Raw genomic sequence first — 23513 nt, forward strand, 5'->3', positions numbered from 1 at the left:
ATCCAAAATTCCACAAACCAGGCACATTTCCCTGATTTATGAAATTCTCGTTTTTATCCTTTTTCTTTTTCCGTATTTAAACAGTAACATATTTTGTTGTCTTTCAAGTTCAATCGACCAGACACTTTACACGTCATAGATGATGAAATGGAATACTTCCTTTGTGATATAACGGAAGGAAAAATCTTGATCATATATTCCCCGGTTTACAACAGCATCCCAAAATATGCTGCTACACAATTTAGAGACAAATAGTCTCTAAAGATGAAATACAATAAATACTAAATGTCTAAAAAAGGATTAAAATAAGCATGTAAAATAATTAAGGCCTTGTCCGAGTTCCCAAATACCCAGGCCAACGTTAAAATGATTGGCAAGGTCTCGTCTGATTTGCAAAGATGCCAGTGTCGGATAAATGCAAAAATCTTCGCCCCTGAAAGCAAAGTAACCCGTCAACAGATTTTTCTATTCGAACTGTCCAGTTTAAATTATTTTAAGAAAATAAGCATGGAAAGTGCATCAATTTTTATTTTTGTCATTATTTCCACTGTGCAGACTGAACTCACTCTTCAACTAAAAGAAGTTTTTATGCAAATATATCCACGCTGAACAGTAGCCAAATTTCTACAAAAAACTTTAAACTGAATGCATTCTAAAGTTCCTATGGCACCATGTAACATTCCCGATGTTGTGGTCAGAAAATTTAAAAAAATTTGGATAATCACAGTGAAAAGTTTTATGACCATTATTAAAGAAATATTAAAGAACAAACAATCAGCACTTTGTTTTGAGGAAATGTTCTTTCGTTATAGAATTCCAAAACAACGTTCCTGATTGTGATGTTACATATTCGATAAAGCTGAAATATAACTGAACATGACAGCATTATTTGCATTAATTAGCAATCTTCAAAAAGAATTTCAGAATAACCATTTCGCCGGGTAGAAATCAAATTATTACATTACAGTTAGAGGTAGTGAAATTCAATTCGGTTGCAAAAAGGCTATTCATTCATTTGTGTAAGACAAAATGGAGAAATGTGAAATTTTAAGACGAAATTTGAAATCATAGTTTAAACCGAATCAAAAAGGTACGAAACTCACTCTTTACCGATAACAGCTTTGATTGTAGTCTGTTGAGAAGCATAACCATAAAAATTGAGCCCCATAAGAAGTTTGGACGAATTAATCGATGAATCTGACAAAATATATTCCAAATTGCGTCGAATCCATTCAAATGGTGATACTCCAACAAAACTGAAACATTCTGTCTAACACCTAAAATTTGAAGCGCATCTTATACATCCTTTTCTAAACTCCAACAATTTTACATTTTTTTCGACACAGTTTTTGTCATATCATACTTCCATCATATTTTCATGCTGCTAATTTGATTTGGCTGACACGAGCTAAAACCACCAGAAAACAATAGTAAATATAGAAATATCAGAAGTTCATTAGCCTTTCCAGAATCCGTATAGTGGCAATTAAGTGAATAAATGCAAAAAATTCTAGACAAGGCTGCAATCTGAACTTGAGAAGACATGTTTCACACAAAATTGAAGGTACTTCGTTCTAGATATTCCTTCAAAAAATAGGTTCCATTTTTCAATTAAACTACCTGACTAAGGACTTTTTACTTACTGATCAGAATTGTAGTCATATGTCATCACATTGACAAAGTCGACACTACTTATTATTCTGGCCAATTCTGCCTTCATTACAACTCCGGATGGTTTATTCCTGAAAATACCATTTTGCTTTCACTTCTAGAATGATTGGTAATGATCAGTAAGAATTCAAAAGGACTAACGATTTCCTGATAAGAGATCGAAACCAGAAAAACTGACACTCGGTATTTGAATAAAGAAAGCATTTACACTTTCTTATTTCTGCGTTTACATTATGTATATATTTGCATTTACACTATGTACGTATTTCGTCGTTATATAAAAGGTTTGATAACTCTTTCAGTACAATAATTTCATTAATCCGTTTTCAGTAAATTTAGCATATAAAATTAGATATCTTACTAGAAAGTATAATTTTCTAAAAAGCACAGCTCCTACTCTTTTTTGATTAGATCTAAACGGTAATCCATGAATGCTTTCAGCAAAAGTTTTGAAGATAATAACAGAAAGAAATACGTCCAACTGAACGACTTGAGAAACGATATAAAGCTACTTGTCACTGAGAGGTACAGGAAGAGGCACAATAATTTCAAGTTCAGCCTGATGAAAAAGTTCTGCCCAGTGTGAAACCAATTCAATCAGTTCTCTGTAATAATTTATGCGATTTATTTCGAAGTTTTATAATATATAACAGATAAAAAATAGCAAAAAGAATGTAAGTAGGCTTCAAGAAATACTACTGGAATTTCTTTCCCTGGAATGTCGAGCCAAATGATTATTTGCATAACAAAGTATCGGTAATGAGCAGCCTATCATAATTCATTGAAAAAAAAAAAACATTACTGATAAAAGAAAAACCTACTCACTCTTTCACTTCTTTTTGAACCAACGACAAAACTTGAAGCCAAACTTCTATGACCGCTCCATGCATCTTGTTTTTCTGGAACTTTTTTAATTAACCCCATTTTGAAAATACTGGTAATTTAAACGTTTATGCCTTCATTGAAGGACAGCATACTTACATCATACAACATCAAGTAAGTGCACATATAAAAGAAATAAATTATTTCTCTTTGTCCTTCACTTCCATACTATTTCAAAAATGCAAAGGTTTTCTTGTATAACAGATAAGCGCTACTACCTGTGAATTGGTTTTTTCTGTCAAGTTACAAAAGATTCATAAAGCACTGCACAGGATGTGATATCCAACTTAACTAATCGAAACTGAAACCTTTATGAAATTGACAACTAATTGAGCACAATTTGTTTGCCATCTTTCATCATATAAAAAACGTTCAATACTTTCGCGTGCTGATTCCCCAATGATAAAACGTGGCACAAACTTGATTTTTGAATTATTTGCATGAACATCAGCCAACCACTCTAAAATAAATGTCACTTAACACCACATAAATTTAATAACTCCTGAAAGAAACTGATCGAAAAGTTCAGTATATGGCACATTATTAATGGCTTAAAAATATGTTTGTTTAAATAAAAAACACAAAATAATATTCAGCTTACGTATATCCATATCATGAATTCCAAGTATAATACATGTTTTCTGTTTCACTTCTGGCTTAAATTGAAACCAAACTGGAGATATATGAGTGAATTTTTGAGCCGCCCATTTCGCAATGTTATACCCACCATTATTCCACTACAAATTCTTGGAAGTTTGTTCATATTACAAACACACACCACCTCCTATTATCCTTTTAATGTTTCGCATACTACGACTGAACTCAACATCTCCACTTTTCTTCGTTCACCTTTTCTCGGAAATACGATGGAATTTAAAAACTTCGAGAAAGAGATAATATATGACAAGCATATATAACAATTCAGAAGCAATTAAAACATATACAACTCAAATGTTTCAATTATAGCTAAATAGAATTACTGTTAACAAGATTATTTGATGTTGGAGATAAGAACTTTATCAAGCACTATTAAAAGTGTGTATTAAATTCATATTCAAATCCCCGGGAACTTAGTACTCAACCTCGTAAGTATACTTCTATCAGCCGAAACAGTTGAAACAAAACTCACCGGTGTAATATAAGCCAATATAGGGTGGTTAAACTTTCTTTTCTCCACGCACAAATTATTATGGTCATTAAGTATACCTGCAACAGTCACTCTTCCAGCATTATCCTCGAAATGCTAAAATAAAAAGCAGGCATCATCATAATTTAGTACAGGGGAATACTTTTGTCTAGCAACATTTTTGTGCATTATAAAAGCTTAGCACTTCATGGTAAACTGAAACTTTCAAAAATTTTCACAAATCTTTTTCAGAAAATTTTTGAAAATTTGAAAATATACAATGCATATAAAAGAGGGAGAAAATGTTAATATTGTGCTTCTCCTGAAGGGTAATGAAAATTTAGGCAAGAAAGGTTACTTTTGATTGCCTCAGACTGTTATTTCCCCCCTTTCGTTTTTCTTCGGTTCCTTGAAAGTTTTTCCACTTTTCTTTCCGATCTGATTTAGAAAGGGTACCATAGACTATCGAAAAGAAAAGAAGAACCAGGAAGATTGTACATTCAGGAAAACGTCGATTCATCCACAAATGCTATAATCGAACAACTACAAACCTTCTTAAATAACCTAAAAGCTAAAAACCATCATAGTGTAAAAAATATGAGAAATATTTTTGAAGAACAATCTTTCAGGTAAATCAGCATAAAAGTCAATCATTGCTTCCTTCTACAATAACCTGTCGTGAAATGATGAATGGCTAATCAAAGCTGCAGCAAATACCAAGTACTCAAGTTATCAGCTGCGAATCCCAATTATTCGTTTGTAGAATGGAAAGGAACCAATTTTTAATCTAATATCATATTTCAAAGTAACGTCTGTGAATTGTAAACGAATAAAGAAAATGGGAAATCGATTTTCTTCTAAGTTTTGCTTAGAATATTAATTTTTCTTTATTCGGAGTTCTATCGTGCGCACTTCCTGGATATTTGCGGGAAAACATTAATACAAATGGTGATTCAACAGACGAATATCAAAATATCTACATGTGATTGTTTTCAATTGGATAGGATTTTATAGATGTGTATCACATGCTGTCGTGTTCTTTTATCATGTTCCTATCTTTTATCAATTTAGCTCATAGTAGTATTGCTATGAGTGGAAGGTTGACATACTAATGAAAAGAAATCCCTACAGAAGAATGCAATGTAAGACTGCTGGAGAAGTGGAATAAATGGACTTGGGTGAATACCGATTAATAACAGACCAGGACAATCGAACATACCGCTACTCATAAAAACAACATGCAGAAAGGGGAGGTAGTGAGAGAAGTGAAGGAACGGGAGGGACTGAGGAGATTGTGATGCAATATTGCTGCAGGCATTTAGAAATTCTGAGAAGAACCGATTTTTTGATAGCAAGAGAGAGTGAAGCAAATTCAGTGATCAAGAGTGAGAGGCAGAAAGGATGTGGGTAGTTCGAATTGACAAGGCTTTCCAGCTAATATTTCTTTTGATTCTTCAATTTGGTGAATGGACAATTGGCTGTGGGTTTGATTCTCATTTTGCCACCCATCTAATCCAGTTTCGACATTTTTCCACCATTTTCCCGAATCTCGGGCATATCTCAGGAAGACTGCGAGAAATTTCTTCCAGTATTAAAGATTGTTGTTGATGAAACATTATAATGGATTTCGTTAGATTCCATACATTTTTTAATCATCCTTATCAATAAATGTTAGCCGGTTATTTAGTACGTCTCCACAAAAAGTATTCAAATTTTCTTTATGAATTCAGCAGCTTTAAGCAAGCATATCATCATTTCTGTACAAGTGCAGATCCAGTATATCTTCAATTAATTATTAGTACGAGGATAAACTCACCAAAATCTTGACGAACTTATTTAACATCAGAGGGGCGTAAATGCTTTTTATTTCTGTTGTGCTAAAATCCAAATGTTGAGATGTTGGTACTAAAATGTCAGCTCATATTTCAACGTATCTTTATTCCTTAATACACAAGAACCGGAGTGCAAAGGCTATCTGAGAAATACCAGGATGGAAAGGAAAGCTTCAAAAGATATAATTAAATAAAATTTTCAAATTATTAATATCTATTATTTGCCATATAATTGATATGAAGAGATATATTCATGATTATGTGAGTCATTAGTGACTCGTTTTTTTTCCTCATTCCTAATTTGCCAATTTCTTCAAATTGACAAATGTGAATCAGAGAAGGCTGTGGCTGTTAACCATATAATGTTAAAGATATCCCGCTTCATTTTAAAATTAAGATTAGCTAATTTGATTATCACACACGATCTTATTATTACTACTTAACGGATTTCACCCAGTCGCTCACTGAACATCACTGGGTTCACATTTGTTTTGATCAGTCACGCAATACCTTCTTAACTTGAGATACAAATGCTTTAGTTATCTTCACTTATCTTTCTCTTTCTATCAGGAATATTTTTCTCAAATTTCATCTATGTTGCCATCTCGTGTGGAAATATTCGAAATGATTTCCTTGTAAAAAGACATTTCTATCAGCTTGTTAAATTTGAATGAAATTTCGATTCTTCATGTAATTTTGATGAAGCATATTTGATAGACATCATTTCTGTTGAAGAAAATGAAGCTGCTCTGGAGATATTTTTGGAATTGTATATTTCTGTTGCTAGAGAATGAAGGAACGCTACTCGAATTTGATATGCAATTTCAGTGTTCAACAGCATAGTTTCATAGTTTTTTTTTTTTTTTTTTTTCAGTTTAATAACATTGAATTGTTGGTGTTTTGTTGCATCATTACATGTTACAAGCTGGTTATGTCTGAAGAAGAGAGAAAGTTCTGACTTCTTACAGCGATTCATTTCATAGCTGACACAGTTGGCCATCATATCAGCAATGGCTGCACTGATATGCAAGTTTATTCCCGAACATTTGCGGAGAAATTTTTCTGTTAGTGCAAATAGCGTTCGTAAAATGATAGGACTAATAGTGAGCGGTAGCAGATCGTTCTAATCTTTGTGAGAAACAATTCTTTTTATCAATACATAGCACCTTAAACTTGACTGGGGGAAAAGAGAAATCGGCAGAAAGGAAGAAGCTGAAAGAGAGTAGGAGATAAATTTTATGAAAAACTTGGAGTAGTCGGTAAGAGAGAAATTTCTTTCTGCAATTCCTCATTTTGAAAAGCAGTTTTCTTGCTGAAACATGTCATTTTTCTTTTCAAAGACTAATTAATAAGCATAACTTATTCTTTGTTGATAAATAGATGAACTTAGATCACCAAACAGAGAGTGTGAATGTAAATTAGTAGTGAATTGAACAGCAATATAAGCGTCGTTCACGTCTGTTTCAAATTTGTTGATTCAAATTCACTCCAACACATTTTCTGTTGATAAGCTGAAATCACCTTCAATATTAGAAATTATTCAAACTGATGTTATTAGTGACGTGAAAAAAAGATTGTTAATTTTGGTGACAAACTTTATGACAATAGACTTTTATCTATTTATCACCAAGAATTGTTTTCTATGAGAAAGTGAAGGATTAGATGTTTACTGTGTGATGCTTCCTTGTATTGAACGAAGCATTGAAATTGTCCGCATCATTTGAATGATTCATAGCTTATGATGACTGGCTGACTTACCATTGATAGTTATCAAGGATTAGTTATCAGTAAAAAGAAATATGAGCTTGAAGAATGTTTTACAGTGCGATATGGTCTTCGTCAGAGAGCAAAGTCACTTGACACATTTGCTAAGACACAAATATAAAAAAGGTTATGGATATCCAATAAGAGCAAAGGACGAGAAAGTTTGGAAGAAACTAATCAGACAGTTTTGTTTGATGATATCTCATTTAATTCTATCAACAAGCATATAAGTATTTAAAAATGAGCAGAATAAATGCAAAAAAAAGCAAAAATTTGATGAATGTTTTGCTAGAAGAAGGGAAGGAATGTGGTGTATGTTCATAATGTGGTGACCTGCTCATGACTTGGTCACTTTTCAATATTAATGAATATTATGGGGACGTTCTTTCTTCTTAATTTTTGGCAACATCAATACTGCTCTATATTTTCGAGATTTAGAACATTTCGCTTACTAATCTCTTGCTTATTATATTAATTTTTGCTGAACACTAAGCTCAGTGATTGAACTATCAAGAAGTTTTGTAAAAAACTGACTGATGCAAACTGAAAAATTAATAATTTTAATCTACTTCATTCTAACCCATATTATCACCTTAATTTTTTCCTTAAATTTTCAGCCTGTCACCATGATTCTCATGTTATTTCTAGTATTCTTAATCCATTAAATTGTTATTGCATTAAGCTCTTACATATAAAGAAGTATAAACAAGAATAATTCAAAGAATATGTTGGATAATAATGAATTTTGTTCAGCAAAACAATTTCTTTAGAACAGTCTAGCCTGATATTTTTAAAGCAAATGCGTTCTATGTCATCATTATTTATTGTAAATGATGTGATATACCATGTGACAGAAATAACTATACACCTGAACTGAATTTCATATCGACTTTAAAATTTATTGCAATCATGAAATGTACAGAACTTCCGCAGAAAATATATGAAACGAGTGAAGTTTGAAGGTATAACTAATAACTTATTTACAAAATGTATAATAAATTTTTGGTTGCGCTAGTTGCCTTTGTTACCCTGTGCAATCTCTAATAAACCAATTCACATTATTTACAAAATATTTCTGATATTTTCTTAACTTTTGATAAAAATACTTTTGTCTATAAGCATCGACTGCGTTAAGAGTGCGAAATAGTTAATGCGAAATAAGTTTGCAATATTTCGTTCATTTTATTGGGAGCGTTGTTGTTCACTGAATGATTTATTACTTTTACATATTGAATGTTAGAGTGATATTGCTTATAGTTTTAGACTGAAGTTTGTTTGCATTCCTTTCTCTTTTCTGTGCATAATTTTGGTTATTCCTTTCAAAGGATGTTTGCTAATATCGTTCAATGAATCATCTTGATTCTTTTTCAATTAAAGATTTGCAAATGTTTGTGAAGCACAGTTCATAAAATGCACTTTTGAGAAAGTGTCACAAAGTGATTAGGTTTGTAATTTTTTACTTAACATTTTTGTCCACTGCTATCCCTAACATTATTTTACAATTTTAATATTTATTATCTTAACGATCTCAAATCTATTTAATGAGCTCGAATTACCTATTGAAATGAAAAAGGTTAAAGTATTTTGCTCATAAAAATGACTTTTTCTTTATAGATCAAGTTGTTCTATAGTGTTGAGAATGCATGATATGAAAATGAGTTGTTTAGTAAGTTCATTGAAGAATCGTATGATAATATTCATTACACTGATAAAAGATAATGGTCGATGTACGAAGAAATACACAAGGAAACAGTTGTCATGAACAAATGTTCTACATCAAGTATTTGACTAAATTGAGTGGGAAATTTTTGAAATACGTATTAGAGATTGGTTAGCCTGAATATGAAAGATATACAAATCATTTTTAATTTTGTATGGTAGCGATCAATTTTTCACACCATGGCAACCTCTGGTACGCAATTAAAGGATGTTGGAAAGCAACGTGGGTTGGAAATTTGGCGAATTAAGGTTTTATTTTTATTGCTATTCTTCTTAAATTCTTTTGTTGTCATTGGTGCTTCTTACAATTGTGAACCATGAATGTTTGCCTCCTTATCTGGAAAAAATTAAATATTTTTTACATATTTTAATTTTCACCTGTTTTTAAAAAAAATTCCGTCTTTATTTTTCAAGATGAGCAAAAAGAACAAAATCTGTTAGATAATATACTGTTAGATAATAGGCTTATCTGTTATACAAGAGTAGAAATCGAGCTTAAAGCTCTCTAAGAAGACAGTTTAATTTGATTTTTAAAATCTCTGTATTGAAAGCATCCAGATAAGAAGTCTAATTTTTCCAGAATTTCGCTCTGGAGAAGTTGTCAAGCGATCAGTTCGGGAGTTTCTACGTTGGTGATTCATATGTCCTTCTCTACGTAATCATTTTTAATTGTTATATTTTTTTTAATGAAAAATATGAAAAAATAAAGTATTACCAGATAAATAATCTCAATTTGCCTGTTACTAAAGAATGATATGGGACATTAATTACTTGTGCTAAAAAAATAACAGATATGACTTATCAGTGAACTTGTAAATGAAAGCTCGAGTTTCAGACAAAAAATCCAGGCGAATGGAATGTTCATTTTTGGCTGGGAAATGAAACAACTCAGGTTTAATTTTCTTTTCTTAATTGATTAGTGATAAAGCATGTCACTTAGTAAACACCCACGCATTTTTCTGTCTTATAAACATTACTTGTTCTCTTCTGATTAGAAAACTATAGCCTCTTCTTATACCACATTACGAAGATTCCCAGTGGAGCGAATAATTTGGTAGCATCGGAACTCTTAAATATGAACAATTTATTCCAATATATTTGAAGAAAATGGAATATTACACTTTTTATCATTTAACTAGCGAACACGATCCAAATGAAAATATACTATGCTCGTTTAAACAAGAAAAAACTTCATTCCTTCAGGATGAACAAGGAGCAGCAGCAATTATAACCGTAGAAATTGATGATGCACTTAATGGATTACCTGTTCAATATCGCGAGATATGTCATTACTTACGATTTGAAACTTCTTTTTTTCAACCTATGACTTAACAAACTTCAGAACATTCATGTAGTCGGCTCATGTACCATACAGTAAAAATTTAATTAATTGTGACTAGCTAGAACAATTATTTTTCTGCTTTTCCTAATGGCAGAAATATTCGGTGTTATAAAAAGTAATTCCATTTTAATACAACTTCAGGTTCAAGGACATGAGTCATCGCTGTTCTTATCTTACTTCAAGGATGGCATACGGTAGGTATATGGTTCTTCCCAAATGGTTTCCTACTTTTCTGTATGTCTCATTTTAGTCGCTATCAGTTATTAGTAAACTAAATAACATCTGTATACAAGAGATATTGTTCGCCAAAATTTATTTAAACCAATTACTCAAGAAGTGATCGCTTAAATATCGTACAAAATACCTTTCGTGTTGATCTTTTTTTTAAAAAAACGCTGTACTGTTAAAGTAGTAAAATATGCGAATACGTCTTGTTTATACTTGGATTTTACGTGAATTTCGGTTTTTCTGAAATGCCTATACTACTTCTAGCTAACAACGAATTTTGTGAGCAAGATTAGTACAAAAATGAAGTTAGTTGAATTTTTAGAAAATCGACATTAATGTCCAAATGAGTAGATAAATTTATGTATCTATTTAAGTAAAACTTATATCAACATCCTAATATATATGATGCAAAAAAAATGCATGACTTATGAACAGAAAAAGTATCCACTTAATTATTTTGAATTAGTTAATAATTATTTTTTAAGTCACGAAATGTTTCCTATATATTTCAAATGATTCAAAGTCTATTTTTCTAATTAAAAAGATAGAAATCGATTTTTTTGAAGATTTAATGAAGTTGAAAAAACTAAACAGTTAACTTGCACTTGTTTATTAAATTGATCATTTCATTTGAGATGCTGCTTAAAACAGACCCAAAACAGATTTAAAACAGACATATCCAACTCCCTTAATGTTTATAAATTACTATGCCAAAATTGTGTTGTAAGCGCTATTCGATACTTTTAAATTGTTTGCATAAGAAGCTTAAAAATTTTACAGGTATCTGAAAGGAGGAGTAGCATCCGGCTTCACACATGTCACAGACAAATATGAAAATTGGAGACCAAAACTGTTCCAATGCAAAGGAAAGAGGAATGTACGATGCAAAGAGGTGAATTATAGTCGTGTTTAAAACTCATAATCTTCATAATTACCATTATATTTCACTTAACAATAGCTCACACTCATTTGCCTTAAGCTTTTGTTAAAAAACATTTGCTTAACAGTTTACAAAAAAAAAAAATTGGCAAAAATTGTTAATGATGTCATTGTTATATTTGCCTATTTTTTTCTATTCCTTATTTAGCCATTTGTTTAATTTGGCTTTTTTATCATTTCCTTATCATTAATCATTAAAAAATTGAGGTGGAATGCAAAGGAGAATCGCTGAATCTTGGAGATGTTTTCATATTGGATTGCGGTCTGAAAATATATGTTTGGATGCCACCTGCAAGCGGAAGGCTTGAAAAAATAAAGGTAAAATTTCTAAAGGAAAAAATATCATGATTTCTAACCGAGAATTAAATTTATTTGTAGGAAAAGGCCTGCAAAATTTTCAACATCTGTTATTTCCAGGATGAATTTTAATAAATTTTAGGGGATGGATCAAGCAAGGAGTATTCGAGATCGCGAGCGAATCGGAAAACCAGAAATAATAGTTCTTGGTAAGGATGCATGCTGTACGACCACAGCCCAATAATTTGATATGAGCAAATTTTACAGAAAAGTAACATGATTCACCTGAGTAAGGATTTGGGATTTCATGACAATTATCAATTAACAGTCTCAAATGGAAACGGCCAATGTTAAGAAGTATTATAATATAAAGCTCTAATACGATTAACTGTAGTATTCTGAAATCATTATAAGATCACCTCAAATATTTTGCTATTATGAGGATTATAATTTTGCTACTATATGACATTTAAAGTGAGTTTTGTTGTTCTCAATTTTTTAGTTACTTACAATAAATCGATAAATGATTAGTTATATCAAGCGAAAACTTGACAAAAATAAGAAAAAAGATAACAGAAGAAACAAACATATTCCTTATAATTGAATTCCATCAAAAAAATGCTTCAAATTTAGTACAAATCTTGGAATTTATGCATTAAGACAAGCAGGCATATTCATTACTCTGATAAAAATAAAACCATTTCATTAAATTGTTTTGTCAAAATTTCGTCAAACAATATTTGATCAGATAAAATCTAAAATGACATTTATTTTAATAAATCTTGCAATAAATCTAACTTCTAAGACAGTTAACTTTCTTGTCAGATAATTTTATAAATAAAACGTGGTTTTTTAGATTCTGATTGGAATACGAACGATGAATTTTGGAGGATTTTGGGTGGTAAAGAAAAAGTTAAACCAACAGAGGCAGGTGGAGAAGACGAAAATTACTGGCAGACAACTAATAATCAATTAACCCTTTGGAGGTTTTTCATACAGCTGATATTTTTGGCTTGATTATTCAGGATCATGTAAACAACTGGTTGTAATTAATTAGGGTGGGCTCGAAACTTCTTCATTTGAGGTTATGGAATCGTATTCCATAAATAAATTTCAAAAGGAAAAAAAGTCGAATTTATAAAGAATTTGATGAACAAAATTGAATTTGTGACGTTTTGTAGCATTAAAAAAACCACATTCAGGTTGTCACGGAAGAGGTATCATATACGACTGAACAAAGTATCTATATCATACAGATATTTTTTCAACTTAACCAAATTGACAAAATTTGAAACCAGGCAAAGTAACCAAATTTGGTGCTCGTAGTGAAAAGACATTGCAGAGTATCGGACGAAATGGGTAAAATGAGCGTGAAGATGGTTTCGAAGGGAAATTTTCAGTACAGTCAACTCGAGTCAAAGGTTTATCAGTCTTATCAGTCCTTTTTTCTAATCAACTTGCAGCTATCTTAAGTTACGCAATAAGTTCATTAGTTTATTTGAAACGACAACGTGGCCAAATCCTTCCCCATCTAAGTCTCGAAAAGCTGATTTTTCCTAAGTTGGCTACTAATCAGTTCTTCAAACTTTTAGGACGCTTTCATATTGGATACCTACAACGGTGGGATATACGTTTGGATTGGGAAAAAGTGCTCGCCAAATGAACGAAAAAAGGCTATGGCATATGCCATCAAATACATCGAACTGCAGGTTCGATCTGCAAATTAACCGCACACTAAATAAAATCAAAAGTTACTTTTTAAAAAAGTAATATGGAAGCATATCACGTACTTATGAGAAATACTAAATAACTTTACAAAAGCGATCTCATCTGTTGCTTAAAGTTGATTTTGGAAATCGTTTGTAGTTTTTGATTATTGCTATTCGGTGATTTTTAAAGCTTACTGAGTCCATATCAGGATATTCCCAGTTGTAACGCATACATTTTCCAGGGAAAATCAAAAAATACGCAAGTGGTACGAGTTTTGGAAGGTGCAGAGCCGGTTGCATTTACTCAATGGGCCAGTTCCTGGGAAAGTCCCAAGAAAACACCGCTATTTATTCCTAAGTTATATCAGTGCAGTGATCAGAATGGCAGACTAACTATTGAAGAAATTTGCAACTACACACAAAAAGTAAATCGAGTAGGACGATACAATTAGTATGAGACAGAGATTTCATAAAATATTTGGAAAATAAATTAGAGGAAGGCATTAGTTTTGAGAAATAGTGAATTAATGCAATCCAGGAAAGTGTTTTTGCAATGGGCTTTGGAAAGTAAAGAAAGACTGGTCATTAGTTTTCAGAAAATATTTTTCAAAGTTAAAATCAAAAGTCAACCCTTCTTTTAAATTCAATTCTTTTTTAAAAATAAGTGCTTTAAAAATATAGTAACAGAGATCACCATCAATTTTTTTCTCTTTTATTATCTTTGTATCGTGCTTATTTAGTTAAGTTTTTCAAAGCGCATGAAAGTTGATACCTTACATTGAAAGATTTTCGAAAGTATCAATTTATCGTAATGTATATTTCGTAGCTAAAACCGCAGTCTTTAACTTAGGAAAAAAATGAAATTAAAATGCTTTTTTAGGATTTGGATGGTGATGATGTGATGATTTTGGATACTATGAAAGTCATTTACGTATGGATTGGAGCTGGCGCTAATGAGCAAGAAAAGAAGCTTGCTGATAACATTGCCAATGTTTGCTCACAACTGTTTAAGCCATTCTTACAATTTACATTGATGCTAAGAATGATTAATTCACGAAACACGTCTCTTCTAAAAATCTCCAAATCAGATTTAGAGATATCACTTCCAAAATTATTCTTGAACCCAACAATCAGAAGTGACATTATTAGCTTTTCTCTTCTCCATCTACTATATTTAGGGTAGATGGAGAAGAGAAAAGATAGATGATTCTATTAAAAGCAGTCCTCCTATCCATTGCTGGAATCCTTAATCGTAGTAATCTCTCTTGTCCTCAGTCTGATAATCAGCCATGACTTTCAAAACTGCGGTTGATCATAAAGTGATGCATATCTGTTATGCCGAGCATTGAGCAAGCATATTCGAGTATTTAAATGATGGCCAACTTTTCTTAGTCCTATAAATGAGTCCAAAGTTATGAAATGTAGTTAAAAATCGCTCAGACGGATCAGACGGAACAGATCTTATTGCAATCAGGTCTTTGCACTCTTTCACCTCCATGAATTTAATAAGACAGAAAAAAATGCGTGCAGTCCAAAATTAATTTTTTCTAACATGTAAAATCCTTTTGTAGAAATATCTGCAAGGTGATACACTTCCACGCCCGGTCGGAGCTCAGATTGTAAAGGTGCTTCAGGGCAAGGAAACACCTGCATTCAAAGAAATCTTCATTAACTGGAACGATCGCATCGCAGTAAGATATTCCATGAATTCTGAACAGCAATTAAATAAATGATCTCGCTATTGCAGATATTCCATTTCCATTATTTTTCCAAAAAAATTAAGTAGTTTATTTTTAAAATAGAACTTTTGTAAGTGCTTTAAATTCAGAAGCCATAATTGTGTTTCATAGGATGATCGAACTGTGGAAGTCGTCAAGGAGAGTTTATAACTGAAATCTCAACTGTTCAACGCGTAATGGTAGCTAACATTGGAATATAAAGCGTTTATTTACAATAGCAGTTTTTAACCTCTGTGATGTCTCACTTCATCATTTATCAGTGATGGTGTCAAATTATTTTTCATAGTCATTAGAAATAAATTTTGAAAATGAAATTCAATGCACCGTGTATGCTAAGTGATTGTCGTTGACATCGTTAATGTTGCAAACATGCAACATCTAAATATTACATTTCGGTTTTCGACTTTTTTTGTGGTTATTGAGATTTTCGATATTAATAATGGTACTTTCTTTTGGTATTTATGATTCTGCTCTGGGTTTTATTCATTTTTCCCTCCACCGACGATTATTACTTATAGTGTCGTAAGGTATTGCATACTTCAAATCTTTTTATTTACAACTAGAAAATATTCAAAATTTGTGCATGTCACTACAATTCGGTTTTCGAAATCTAAATTCATTTCAGCTCTGTATTCACATTTGAAAAGTTGCTTCCACTTAACTTCTTTCACCTTTTAGCGAACAAAGTTCCTTTTTTGAAGTGATTGTCTCTTTCATAAGAACTAAGGAAATGGGTTTTGTATCTGTTAGTAATCAGTTCTTCAAGTACCAGCAGTAAAATTCCACAACATTTTCTCCAACTTTTTCATTTTGCATTACTTTATTTCCTATTGCAAACATTACATCTCAGTTTTAGTCTCGAACAAAGTGAAAATTCCTTCATCAAATATGAAGTGTCATCCAGAGCAAGTAAGCACCACACAACATATCCTTTAAATATAACTTATTTTAGAAATAAAAGCACTTTCAAAAGCTCACCCTTACTTTGAACTCTGAAATGAGTCATTATACGATGCAGGAACACTTGGTCATGTACTAATAATCCATGATTCCAGATCGTATAGAATTCAGTGTCTTTTTTCTATTCATTGATCAAAGTGAGTTGAGTAAATAGATCGGATCATCACTAAGCTACTGCATAGAAAGCGATAAAGATTATCAAATGTTATCTGATATCGCGCAAATTAAGTGTTATTGAATAATATAATGAATAAAAAGGTAGATTAAAAGTGTCATTTTAATAAGTTAACGGATAAAGATTTAGAGTTTTGAGATTATTCTTCAAGTTTTCAAGATGTCAAATAGGTTATTGATTCTGAAATCTTTGAACATTGCTTATTGCTACCCTTACCATTCAGACAACTGGTAACTTAAACGATATAATTTATTCTTGAGGCTAGACAGATCAATTTTTTTTGTTCATCTCATTTTGTCAAATTAAACAATGTGTTGGAAAATGAATCCATTTAATTCTAAGAACATAATGATTCGCAAATTGGCTAACAAATTTCAGGAATAAGTGACCATTCACAGGAACATTATGAAATTCTTTTCAAGTTTTGTCGAAATGAGGAAGATTCATCAGCAAGATGTTTCTATTTTACCCCAATTTTCGTTCAAGCAAATGTGAAAGATTTGCTTGAACGAAATTCGGGCTTAGTATATTATCATAATATTATCTCATGGATGCTGAAGTTTTCGGCAGACATAACTCACATAATTAAAATATCATTTATTGAAGAATTGATCTAGTGAAATCACATCTTGAATTTTGTCTTTTCTAAAAAACGAATAATGAAACAATATTGTAAATACTAGAAAACACTTAAGATAATATTCGCAAATTATTGTAATATAATTTATTACTCGACCAGTTGATAAAGTGTCTTGGTTCTTTTACATATGCATTTTGTGAAATAGAAATAATTCTAATCTCAGTACAACTTATATACAACTTTTAACTTTTATTAAGAAGGAATATGCTTCCTATGGCATATCAATAGCTCTGGGTTTCGCTTACTCATTTCTTTATTTGCTATTTTACTTACTTCTCGGTGAGGAATTATATAACAAACAGAAGTTTACATTACTTCAATGCGGTTTTTAAATCCCTAAATTAAGTTCGAAATTTTTGTTTTTGATTGAAGATTTTATGTTGTTCTATTCAAACAATTCACTTCAAAATGATAGCAATCTGTATTACATTATTTAATTTATCATTTCCCACCAGTCAAAAACATCTGTTCTACTCAACCACAGGTCTTTCTAATTGGAAGCCGAAAATTCATCATATCGCGAATTTTGTTGCCAGCTTTTCAGCAATGTCATATTATGCATTCTACGTTGATCTTTTCCATCATTGCCCTACGCAATAATTGACCTATATTCATCTGAAAAACTGTGTCGACCTTTTTACATGCTCATACCGGAGGTGTTAAATGCAGCTTCTCTTTATAACATAGCTATTCTCAAAGTTTATGGCTCTGTTATTCTTTTGATAATCTTGGCTGATAAATAATAAATTGACGAAAAGAGTAAAGGATACAAATTAAAAAATATGTTAGAAAATCAAAAAATTACAACGATAACAAATTCACAAATTATTATTTTAACTAAATGAACTTCGCAGAACAGAAGTACTAATGATGAGGTGGCTTATATAATTGTTACATTGTTGATAATGGTTTAAATATTAAATGATTATTACAATTACATTAGCAATAGGTTTAAATTCTTCCAAAGTGTCATCAACGTTAAAGAATGTTATTGAAAGGTGATGATGATCTGCAAAAGTTTATGCATACGGTAGATGATATTCAAAGAAGGATGCAGTGTTGTGGTTTTGCTGGAAATCACACGGAGTGGATACAGAAAAGAATAATTCATTATTATGGTCCGATAAAAATGATCGTAGAGAGAACTACTCTGAAACTAGATACATGATCTTTGAATCATATGTTGAAGTTGTTGCAAGTATCAACAATTTGCAGATTGCAGGTCAAGGATGAATTGAAAGTAATTCTAAGTCAGGCACAAAATATTTGAAAATCACGAAATGATTAAGAAAAAAATGAATTCAGCTCCTTTGTTTTGTTGTTCGAACACCAATGAAAGAATTAAAAAATGCAAAAGCTGTCAAATTCAGTGAATGGAGGTAGTTCAGTTAAATTTGGAAAAGATGTCATAGAATTTAAGCAACTATTAGATTTCAAAGCAACGGACGGGAAAACCTGAGATTAAGTTGGATGAGTGACTAGAGCTAGTATCGCAAGATTCCTCGAACAAATAATCAAACCCACTAGGTGCGTTAATGTGACAGAATTATGCAGATTTGCTGTACAGACAGAATGATTTCGAGACACTTCTCCTCTGTAAGGCAATAATTTTATAATAAACAAACATGATACTCTTTATAAGTGATATGTCGAAAACTAAGATTGTACCGACAGATCTCGTTACTCTGATAATATTCCATTTTAGAATGCACCAACAAGGTTACTTCAGTAAATTAAGCACAAATATTATCTGGCTAATGGATTTAATAAGTGTGGCTCTGTGTTGCAAGAATATTTGCATATGTTGCAATCGGTATTACAGTAATTATCATGATTGCATAATAATAGTTAAATTTAAATGGGAGGAATATGATTCCTGAAAGCTTGATTGGATATCGGTGTCGTGAATTTGAAGTAACTTTCTGGTCCGAGTAGACGAATTAGGTTAATTAAGTTCACTTGACTTAGTTTAAGTTTATAGAACTTGAACTGAAGCTTTTGCTTCTTATCTGCAAGCGAGATCAACCGACAAATATATAGTGGAGTAATTGAAACAGCAAAGGAGTAAGTGGTACTGTTGAGTGAGTAGGAGGAAGAGAAGACTGCACCGATCGTTTCGTTGTTGTTATCAGATTAAAGAAGGCTTTTAAGGATGTAGAAAGTGGGCTGGGTTGGCTTAGCAGATTAACATTTACAGTGAAGACAGATGTACATTTACTATTTGAGGTTTAGATAAAGGATTCATTGTTTCAAAAAAAAAATGGGATATAACAAAGGAATAACGAAGTGGTTTGTAGTGATGAATCATTAGTATTATTCTAAACACTTACTGTGTAATAAATATTTTTTTTCGGTTTTCCGACAATCGGTGTGACATGGTAAGAATGCTTACTTAATTCTTTTATGCGCCAACTTCATAGATGATAATTGTTTTTTCGAATGATATTGTCACAGACTTTTAGTTTTGGGGACTTTTAAAAATACTGACATCTTTGAAGACTGATTGCTGTGTATTGTATTTATAGGTTTTTCATGTCAAGTTTTGAAATTTTGTTCACCTGTATTTTAAATCCATAGAAATTCCTGAAGAAATAAGTTTTCATATAAATGAGAAAAGAAGATACAATTTTGAATCAAGAAATATCCGAATATTTTAAAGTGCTTTTCTTAAATTTTTCATCTTCCTTACTTAACTTAAACTATCTTAGTGAAATTGCACATGCTTATAAGAGGATTTTCAGAAAATCGAAAATAATGGTTTCTGTCGTTTGGATAATCAACTGGATTTCGAAAACAATTGGAAAATAAATGAGACGAAAGGTGAAAATGAAGTACTTTATTGAAAAATAAAATAGTTGTGATTTAAATTTTGCCGAGTTTTGTTTTCTAATTTGTTAAGCTGATTACAGCGATTGTTCAGCAAGGACAAAGTACTCATGGAAAAAGAGTAGCTATCAAAGAGGATTACTAATCCCTTCAAAAATATCATTACCCTAATTGCTTTCTTGTATCAATTTATAACTGAATATGTATTCGTTTCGCACATTTTGTTCATATTTTTAATCCCAAATAGCAAAAACTAAAATAAAAAGTTGAAAATCTATTCTTTTGCTTTCGTGATACCATCCTATCCTTGCTACTCTCTTAGATAATTTTCTTAGTCAATTATTCACTTTTCCATTATTCTTTCAAAATGATATTTGAATCTTAGTAACGTAGAAATGATTTACAATCCAAGGGGCTGTTGATCGTTGCATCAAACAGCTATAAAGTTTAGGTTGAGAAACAGATAGATATTAAAAAATCAACTAATCACAGCTTCGGCAGCAGAACATATAAATTTTAAAATTAATGATGTTTTCATAACGAAAGCCGGACAACAAAATAATAGCAGAATTGGTGGAACATGGAATATTCTGGAAATTGCTTGAAAAATTTTTCGAATCTTCTCTCATTTAGATGCAATTGATAAATTGCTTAATCACTTCTTTATTAAAAATTGAAAAAGTCCGACAAAATATTTCTATCTTAGTAATCATTTACATTAATTTAGAGGAAATCTGAGTATTGCTAGAGTTGATAAAGTTAACATTTTCTCGTTGAAGAACTAAACACTTGTGATTTTACCCATTACATCACACTGTTGATCATTTCCTTAGATTTACTTATTTGTTGTTCATATAGATAATCTGTTCATTTATCGTTGTATATGCTTTGCATATTTGTATTGCCATTTTTTCATCATGTTATTTCAATCACTAATATTTTTAAAGAGATGATTCTATAGTTGTCGGTCGGTTCATCGATTATAAACTGCTCCTTCTGTCTTGTTTTATTTCATTCAATTCAAATGATGCAAAACTCGTCGTGCAATGAAGTGACAACGAAAAAGATAACTCTTTTTATGACTTCATTTACTTCTGTGTTGTTAAAACTTCCTTTTGTTTTCATTGTACCATCTTATTGTTTAATATTAACTTAGTTATTAACAAAGTTTTGCATCGTTAATGTTTTTTTCTTTTTTTTTTAAAGAAAAGGGAAGAAATTTCTTTAGAAGTAAATTGCAATGGGAAAAACGATTCACTTCTCCATATTACAGAATCACTTCTTTATTGTGTATGTAAGGAATTCGGGAGAAAGATAAGTTTCAATTATATTTTTGACATTATAAATACACGTATCTATATTTGATATTATGAATATATGGGACAACATCTTGAATGTACGTCATAGACAGAAGTAACAAATTTTTTGAAATATAGGTTTACTTTCAGATTGCCCAATGAAACTGATGTGTAGCTGATTGGATAAATGTCCATGAAGTGTTTGGTCAGTAAACTTCATCACCCAACCATGTTGTGAATATTTAAAATCTGTGGGAATTAGATTAGCTAATTTCCTGATTCTGATGGAATTTTCGCATCATCGATCTTGCTAAAAATTCATATCGAATGCATTACTGTTCGTTTTACGGTTACTGCAAATTTCCTACTTTTAGTCACGACTTTAGTAGTGATCACCTGCAGCTTTTTACCCTCCATGTTAGTTCACGATGATTACACAGACATGGCTGCAAAATTATAAAGAACATTAACTTCATGTACTTCTCATGAGAAGAGCAAATTCATCGAATAAATTGTTAGGTTTCATTTTTCATAATAACCACTGGAAAAGAATTTCTTCATCAAGTTCCCATAGTTTCAGTGCTTGAGGTAGAAATAATTCACCGAAAAGTGTTCGATTATTTCATCTCTTTACGGGTCAGGAAGTTTTTTGTAAGATTATCTAAATATTTCAACTTACTGTATGCAGATGAGCCCTGCTCTAATTTCCACTCAAGTTATTTTTCTCTGACAGCTTAAGGCTGTTTCCTCGGTATTCTTCGATATTCCATAGCTATTCCTTTTCTGATATTATGCTAAAATATTTGACCATTTGATTAGTAAAAAATTGATGTAACGAATTTTTTGGTAAATAATAATTACAACGAACTAATACTTTGGGCCTACTGTAGTCCTTGCAATCAAGAAGTTTGTGTGTTAAGCTTTTTCCTTTTAATTATTTAAGCTAAATTCTTTCCTTCATGTGTTCTGATTATGATTTCCTATTTTCGCTTGTCTTTATAATTTACATGATGAAGATAAAATTTTCCCTGCTCCACTAATAAAATGTATTATGCCGACTTTGATTTGATACCGATCACATCACGAATTCATGTGGTTCTGACATTAGTGACCATATATGAAAGATATAGATAAAATGACTAATATTCAGTGTTCTTATTCTACCTAAGGTTTAAGGGAAGGCTTTCTCTGTATTTCCGTGGTATGCAAATATCACAGATTATTTGAGGACGGGTAAAAGGAGAAAAGAGAGAGCTAGGGCTATTTAATGTCCTTCGTGGATGGCATGTGTCCTCTCCCGACATGTATTATTTTTAAGAAGGGAGTGCATTCTTCTCATTTTGAATCGTTCCGATACGGACACTGACACTAACTTGCTCCAGGTAGTACAACTCACGTCAACCATATGCACCTTCTGTAGCTGCGACATATATATATATATACACATCCGGTAAACCATCGCACTGACCTTCGCATTAACTTAACAAAAATCACATGTCAACCGTTCATGTTCCTTCCTCAAAAACTGCCTGATGTTATATGCTCCCTGATATTGATCAGATCGGAGTTCTGCTACAATACTCTATCTGGTATAATGCTGCACTACTGGTGGGAAGACGGAGTATGTAAGGGAAAAGTTAGACCAGGCAATAATGACCTGTGCTCGATCGATCTATGGAAAAAACGAGATGAGTACGATATTATTCTAGTGGACAAAGTCCTGTTCACTACACCGTCTGAATTGTGATTTCATTGATGCCCAGTTTGCTAGAGGACATATGAGATGTATAGGATGAACAATTAATTGTTCATTCAGAGCATCCCATGATTTACCAACTTTGTATATTTTTTGCGATTTATCGTACTCATTCATCTCATGACCTATCGTACTGTCCAATGATACAGGAAGACAAGAGTATGTAAATAAAGGGAACGGTTTATTCCCAGTAATGGCATTAGTATCATAAATAGTTATGTGATGACACTCATATATATATATATATATATATATATATATATATATATATATATATATATATATATATATATATATATATAGAAAGAGAGAGTATGCAATACAATAATGGGATTAACATGACATGGTAAAAACAGCTGTAAAATAACAATTAAAATTGACTAGAATAAAGTTGAGATGACAATTCATTGCGATATCATACCACTTTCGAACCACCTCCTAAGAAATAAACTTATCTCAAAACGTGTAGCTTACCTATCCATCTTTCTCCTGTTTCTTTCTACTTCTCAAAATTAGTGAGACCAATTAATAAATAAGAAGATAAAATTTAACAGGTAATATAATAAACTTAAAAGGCGAAAGAACAAACAAGAAGGAAATGAAGGAATGA

General features: G+C 31.5%; 2 protein-coding genes across 2 annotated transcripts; one reads left to right on the forward strand and one right to left on the reverse strand.

Moving 5' to 3' along the window:
• Positions 1–300: 300 nt before the first annotated feature.
• Bm2753 (Uncharacterized protein) lies at positions 301–4199 on the reverse strand (the record flags this gene model as incomplete). The annotated part of the gene is made up of 10 exons (XM_043075267.1): positions 301–433; positions 782–859; positions 1104–1256; positions 1644–1742; positions 2184–2276; positions 2497–2570; positions 2862–3013; positions 3155–3290; positions 3683–3796; positions 4038–4199. 10 exons carry the CDS (start codon positions 4197–4199, stop codon positions 301–303), a joined length of 1194 nt encoding a protein of 397 aa, XP_042931201.1.
• Positions 4200–9174: 4975 nt separating this feature from the next.
• Bma-gsnl-1 (Uncharacterized protein) lies at positions 9175–15398 on the forward strand (the record flags this gene model as incomplete). The annotated part of the gene is made up of 15 exons (XM_001898040.2): positions 9175–9243; positions 9575–9649; positions 9830–9886; positions 10198–10260; positions 10478–10530; positions 11345–11456; positions 11711–11821; positions 11943–12009; positions 12657–12786; positions 13143–13221; positions 13393–13509; positions 13752–13934; positions 14390–14500; positions 15081–15200; positions 15360–15398. 15 exons carry the CDS (start codon positions 9175–9177, stop codon positions 15396–15398), a joined length of 1386 nt encoding a protein of 461 aa, XP_001898075.2.
• Between the last annotated feature and the right edge of the window lie 8115 nt (positions 15399–23513).

Source organism: Brugia malayi (genome assembly GCF_000002995.4).
Source record: "Brugia malayi strain FR3 genome assembly, contig: Bm_v4_ChrX_scaffold_001, whole genome shotgun sequence".
NCBI lineage: Eukaryota > Metazoa > Nematoda > Chromadorea > Rhabditida > Onchocercidae > Brugia > Brugia malayi.